The sequence below is a fragment of the Phoxinus phoxinus genome (assembly GCF_949152265.1).
Source record: "Phoxinus phoxinus genome assembly, chromosome: 8".
In the NCBI taxonomy this organism is placed as follows: Eukaryota; Metazoa; Chordata; class Actinopteri; order Cypriniformes; family Leuciscidae; genus Phoxinus; species Phoxinus phoxinus.
In genome coordinates, this window is record NC_136883.1 from 23,317,603 (window position 1) to 23,324,742 (window position 7,140).

General features: G+C 36.2%; 1 protein-coding gene across 1 annotated transcript; it reads right to left on the bottom strand.

Annotated features, from left to right (window-relative positions):
• Positions 1-77: 77 nt before the first annotated feature.
• On the bottom strand, positions 78-3,176 carry LOC307002865 (uncharacterized protein). Its single transcript, XM_079620800.1, has 2 exons — positions 2,670-3,176; positions 78-1,734 (listed from the first exon to the last, which is right to left on the bottom strand). The coding sequence occupies exon 2, from the start codon at positions 1,724-1,726 to the stop codon at positions 1,088-1,090; it is 639 nt and encodes a 212-aa protein (XP_079476926.1). The 5' UTR covers positions 1,727-1,734; positions 2,670-3,176; the 3' UTR covers positions 78-1,087.
• Between the last annotated feature and the right edge of the window lie 3,964 nt (positions 3,177-7,140).

Below are 7,140 nucleotides of genomic sequence, written 5' to 3' on the forward strand. Positions count from 1 at the left end.
TGAGGCTTGGCATTTCCTTGAGATTCCAGCAAGCGAAAGCAGCTTAATATTTCATTAAAAACTTTGTTACACACTAAATACAGAAAACTCAGTGGAAGGATGTTTATTTATTTAAATCCAAAGTTTCTTAGGACAAGAGCCAGTTAACCTCAAAAAAAAAGAAGAAGAAAAAAAAGTCCCATGAGACCCCTTTTCTCTGGAAAGAATGTTGCCCCTCTCCCCAGAAGCTTCTCTGAGAAAACTTAAGATGTGTGTAAAAGAGAGATAGTGCGTGTTATCTTCCCAAAAATGTCCCGGGAAACTCCTGTTTTGGGATAGTTCACACATTACTATGTTGAGTTTGGTCTGTACTCCAAATTATTTCTAACACATTACAGCACTGCGGTAATGTGTCCATTTATTTTCACTGACTGCACTCATCTTGATATTTTGTTCAGATGTTTGAAGAGATGAATACATACCACAAATTTGATTAATGCATTTCTAGTATAAGATACAGATCAAGGAAAGAACGTTTTTGTAATGTGTTACTGTCTTTATTTTCCTTTACTACAATCATTCTTTTAATGTACATTATTTTCCTCTTCTATGGGAGATTGGCTGCACGTTTCATACACAATTGCCAAGAGCTTGGAAGAATACAGAAGAAGAAAAAAATCAGATGGTGATTTGCTGCTTGTCAATCAATAGACATCAGAGGAGGCTCGTTTCCATTTAGAGGGCTCTTACTTTCAACTTTTTCATGACAGGGTTGTGCAAAATTCAGAATTTAAGAATTGACTTTCGTCTGTCTATAAACCTTTAAAAAAAAAATCAAGGCTTTTTAAACTTTTGTCCAATTATTCAAATACAGATTTGTCTAGCCAACTTTTCTTTTTGCTTTTTCTGCTTAAAGTTAATTCATGTACACTTCTTAGTTTCAAATTGCAATCCCAATTTAATTCTGAATGACACGCAACCCTGTTTTATGACTACATCCTCAGGGGGAAAAACATTTAATTGTTCATTAATTTCTTGAATGTTGTTCTGACATACTTGCATCTAATGACCATCCAGCTGCTACTGTTTTCTAGAGGTGAGCAGTGATTTATATAATGTTGACATTGTCAACTGCATTCTGTCCCATATCTTCCAAAGTGAATGAAGGATCCGAGTTAGGGATTGCTGATTCATGGGTCAGTTTACAATCCAGGAGGTCCAATGAGGGCGTCTCCACCTTATCCAGACATTCCAACAAATCCTTGTTCTCAGCTGGTGCAGGACTACTAATTTTGTCTTCCTTCATCTCGCTGGTTATGGCCTCACTTGCCATTGTGACTCCAGTAATGGCTTCAGAGATTGGAGATTTCAGCAGGTCATCCAAGAGACTGGGTTCTTGAAGAACATCAGAAGCATCGATATCAGGTTCAGACTTCTGCTCTGGAGCGGCAGGTTCCTTCCCAATCAGGCTGACGGATGCCAAAGCGGACTCCACTGCTTCAATGCCTTTGTTTACAACATCTTCCACCGGTGCAGAAATCTGTTCAGTGACTGCATCGACCGTTTCTTCAACAGCTTGTGTAATGGTCTGCAGGACACTGGTTGAGGAGGCAGGCTTGCCCTCTGGAACCTCACGTTTCTGCTCTGCATTCTCAGTCACAGTGGAGTCCTCTGGTGTTGCAGCTGGAACTGTTGTCTCTGCTCCTATCCCTACTTCACTCTTCTTCCGACTGAGCTTCGCTCCCATTCTGCCCCCTTTGAAATAGAGGGATACATCACAGTTGTTAAAGCAAGCTCACACAAACAAATATTTTTATGATGGTCTCGCACCACAAAATAGATTGGAGAGATTTCAACACCAGTTTTGGAAGCGATTAGTATTAATCAACAATCTTTTGAAAAGAGCTCGGACAAATGGGCCACAGGAAGTGGCTTTAGCTGGAATAACATGATAAATGAGCTACATGAAGAAGAAGAAAATTGATGACATGTTAAAACACTACGTATTATGGGGTCAGGGTGTTTTGCATACCTTTGTTAAGCATCAACCAGTGGAATTGTTAACGCACATCAAAAACTGAATTACTAACATTAACAAGTATCATAACTACTCTTGTGCATTAAATATGAACATTTTTGTTACTTTCATAGCATACAACAACCATTTAAAAACAGTAGGATAGAAGTCTTGAACTATAATGCTAAAATTGGTTTTAGACAAAGTTTTAGACGTCAGAACATCATGTTCTCTTGTGGTTTTATTGGCTAGAAAGTAGGAAAGAGCCACAAGCTCTGATGGATATGAACAGCTTCCTATTTTTGTGGTTAAAAGCAAAAAAATAGCTGTTTTAGAGCAAATTAAAGAGTAATACTTTATTATTCTAAATCAGCCACACCTTCCTTCAGCTGTTGAAGTGCTTTGAACATGGGTTTCATCTGAGGAACACACTCTTGAAAAGAGGTTTAAAACACAACTTACACTATCAAACTAAGTTTTAAAAATAATACACCCTAAAACATCACGGTGGAGTTCAAACCCGTTATAATTTACACCACTGACGTGGCATCAGAGGGACAAACCACAGTCCTACAGAGAGTACCCGATAAACATGATACTACTTATCTACCAATATTAAAACAGTGCAAAGTAGCTGCATGCGTTGCGAATTGTCAAACAAGTATAAACCCACCTTTTTTGACCGGTGAATGAGTGGAGACGCGAGCAGATGCAGGATCAAGGATGGTGAGACTGACTGTGCAAAGAGAGGAAAACTCGAAGATGGTGATGTACAGTTTCCAAACGAATCGCTCTTTTGAGCCGATTCTTTTTTAATGATTCGATTGAGCCGATTCTCAAAGTGTTTGTTATTCACTCTGCCTACTGTGAAAATTACCTGACATAAAAAAGTCCTTTGAAAAGCTAACGGCTTATGGAAGTCAAAGAATAATTTGCACACTGTATTTAACGGCCTATATATATACACACACACACACATATATTCATGCATAAAAACAACAACTTCCGCAATCCGCATGAGGAATGACTTAAAAGAGCCGTTTTGAACCACTTCAAAGGAAAAGAACCGAGTCGGTTAAATGAATCAGACATGCTAACCCTGAATGACTCCACCGTCATTTTCAACAGGGCTGTCGGAAATGTGTGCGTCCCACAGACACTCCCTGCCCCGCCCTCTTCCAAAACGTCACGGACTTCGTTCTTTTTAAAATGTGGAACTATTGATTAAAGTGAGTCATTTTCTGCCTCTTTGACTCCACAAACGGTTCAATAAATCACAGGCATTTAGAGCCATACATTTTCAGCTTAGTAGCAGCCAAAAGTGATGTTTTATTTGTGATAATGCAATGAAACATGCCTAATTGTGCGTGCATTATTTTTTGCACAGGCTGTCACACAATGGAATTATGCATTTTAACACATGCAAAAACAAGAGAGAACTAAATTATTAACTTAAAATATGATTAGCTATAGTAATAACTGTTTGTTGTTGTTGTGGTCAATGGATGCTTTTTTTCTTTTCTTTTTTTGCATAGTAAAAACCTAGCTCTAATTGATTTTACATGGTTAAAAAAATCACTTTTGGCAAATACTGTATATAAAATAGTCCACAAGATGGAGACAGAGTTTACCTCAAATCTGATGTAACCATGAAAAGGAAGAATTTAGTTCTCTTTTCAATGTTTGCTATTTTCTGTTTGCCTCAACATTTTTCCTTTTTGATTTGAACCAGTCCTTAATTTTAAATGTTTACGTAAAAATTATCTTATGGATGGTTTATATCTTCCCTTTCGATAGTCTGCGTACCACATGTCACCTCCATCTCTTTATATCTCTCTTGTTTTTGTTTGTTTGTTGTTGATGTTTTCCTGCAGATGATGGTTGTTGTGAGCAGTAATTGTACAGCTGAAGTCGTAATTGCAGAGCTGTGACAATCTGCTTGTGTAATGAGTGTGAGACAGAGAGATGAAGCTCTTATCACTCTTAAGACTCTCAATCCCTTCATTTCAATTCCTCTATCTCTGTCTATCACGGCATTTTCATGCTTTTCCGTCCTTTTTCTTTTTGGAAGGAGCTTTTGGCACAGAAAGTAAGGGATTATTAGAAACATGTGTTTCGGAGTAAAGACAGTAGCAAAGTTGGACTAGTGTGCATGTTTGTGCTTTCCAGATCTGTAATAGATTGTTTTGCTGTTCTGAAATTGTCATCTCACCACTTATATACATTCCCTCTGCTGAGAAGGAAATGACACTGATTCCATTCTCAGACGTAAGGCAAACACACAAACAATTTCTGCATTTCTGTTTCTGGACAGTTTTAATGAAGCCCGAACAAAAATGAAAAATAAATGAAAAATCAACACTTTAAATGAATCTGCTTACAATCAAATATACCTGTCCAGCCAGACATTTAACGTAAGTGTTTCATAGTCATTCAGAACATGTATAATAATAATGGGTTGGGTTTTCTCCATAGTAATGCCTTGGGTTTTCTCCATTGTGTCTTTGATCACATGTATAATGATGTGGCTGATGATGTAACTCATGGGATTTAATAACAGACTCAGATTTGACATTTGATTTCTACAGAAATCATTGTGTTTCCACCAAGGTCACGTTTCTGACATCTCTGCAACAAATATTATAAACTTCACTGTAAATAAGATTTTTTTTTTTTTTTTTTTTCGTAAATTGGAATATTAGTTTTCAGGTTAGTTAGACTAGTAAGAGAAAAGTTACCAGTGTAAATACAAAGCTCATTAAAACAGATTTCTAGTTTTTTTTTACTTGATGCCAGGCGGTGAAGATCAGTATGTGTATCTGACCTCTTTGGTGTGAGTGGGTTGCTGGTGGCTTTAATGTATTTTGAGGTTATTTTTAGTCTGAGGGATGTTGAGAGATTTGCTGAAGTCTCAGATTGCTTGACATCAGGACTTCAGTCAGAAAGACTCTCTCCATTTCCCTCCCCATGTTCTCACAGAGAGAGGCCAGCTGCCTTCATTTCCTTCTTTCGGTGAAATCTCAGTTCTCTGGATAGACAGATCTTCTGCACTATACGGCCATTTACAATATTGCTAAACTGTACCTATAGTTTAAATTACAGATTAAGTAAATAACGTAAATAAAGTAATAGTAATATTTTTTAATTTTATTATGTAATTTGATTTAAATTATGTGTTAGACTACCTTGGCAATATTGCAAATCATGCCAAAGCTCTGTTTACTGATATGTAGATGACAGATACACTGTTCTTCTTTGCCACTTCGTTTTTGCTCTTTGACTGATTTGCAAAGTCTTAAAGCTGCTTTGCTGAAGGTTTATTTAAAACAAAATTTTGTCATCTGAAAAATGTAGATAGTTAGATGATATGTGGCAATAAGAATTTATACAATTGTAAAGAATGGCAGACAGAAGAACCATTCTTTCTGAGAACATTAAAGCCACATGTAAACGTCACCCTTTGAAATATCTGAAGAAAATGACTTATATCTTTGATGTCATCTCAGTCTGATTGTGTGCTCTGTCACATGGTATATTCTAATCCAGTATGTTTCCTGGACTTAACCCCTCAAATCACATACATACTGGGTTTATCTGCATACCATGTATTCGATGCTGTTCTGCTGTAGGTTTGAAAGAATATATAAATTGAAAGTTAATATTAAGCATCTTATATGAAGCTTATAATGTAACTGATTCTGATAAGAGTTGATATCGTGGTTGTGCATTATTTTAGGACTACATATGTATTGTGTAGATGGTTTTGATTACTTCTTACTGCTCTGCTGATGAACCCAGAAAATTAATAAGATCGTATACATTGAGTGTGTGTGGGCGTGTGTGTGTGTGTGTGTGTGGGCGGGTGTGTTGGCGTGTGTGTGTGGGCGTGTGTGTGGGCGCGCGTGTGTGTGTGTGATCCTGCTAAATCCTACATTTATGGGGACCAGAAATTTAGTAATTCCAGTCATTTTTGACCTTCCAGAGACCTTTTTTTTATTTTTGGTCCCCATGAGGAAAACAGCTTGTATAAATCACATTAAATTATGTTTTTATGGGGTTTTTTCTGTGAGGGTTGTGTTTAGGGGTAGGGTTAGGGTATAAAACATACAGTTTGTTCATTACAAACATCAGTATGTCTATGGAAAGTTCCCATAAATCATAAAAGTGCATAGCCATACTGTATATGTTTTTGTATTAAGTTACTTGGCTTTCTACCACTCTCAAAATTCAATTAGCTTTGCAGTACATACATACACACACACACACACACACACACACACACACACACACACACACACACACACACACACACACACACACACATACATACATACATACATACATACATACATACATACATACATACATATTTCAACACATATTTATATAAAATGAGTGCTGATTTAATTTAAACATTTCATATATACAATTATTAGAACATGTATTAAATATGAATATGAATAATATTGCTATTATTCAAATAAAAATAAAATTAAATGGTTTCTGGGTTCACTGGTTTTGGTTTTGCATAGATAGTACATTCTTTATTTTAGTTTTTTTTTCTTCCTTGAAATTAAGTTTGCTGACAGGAAACCGACTAGCAATTTCTCCCCCTCTCTCTCCACAAAGCACCAGATTAACAAAAAGATTTGACTCTTTTCTTAATCCTTCAACACTCAACCAGACGCGACAGCAAGATTGACTTAGATCTGCAGTCGCGTGCAAACGAATACAAGTCATAAACTTGGATGCTGCAAAAATAATGCCATAACTGATGCTCTTTTTGAACTTTTTGAGTTTTATTTTGAATCCAAAATAAATGTGATTTCAAATTGTTTCATTGCATCCTCGGATTAATTTTTCTTAAAAGCATCACATGAATGATCACAGTGCACACTGTTAAAGACTGTGAAAACATTGTGCAATTGTCAAATGTAACTGTTTTGCTTCTTTTGAAAAAGCTAAATATGATATGTGAATCAATGTGATTTTCACAACACTTGAGACATTTCCAAAACACTTTATATCAAAGTGGCTCTTCCACTGATGAAAGTTCGGAAGACACATTTTTTGAATAATTTTCTACATTCATAAATAAAACATGATAACTGGTATAAATAAACATTTGTTTTCTCCTTATGGCA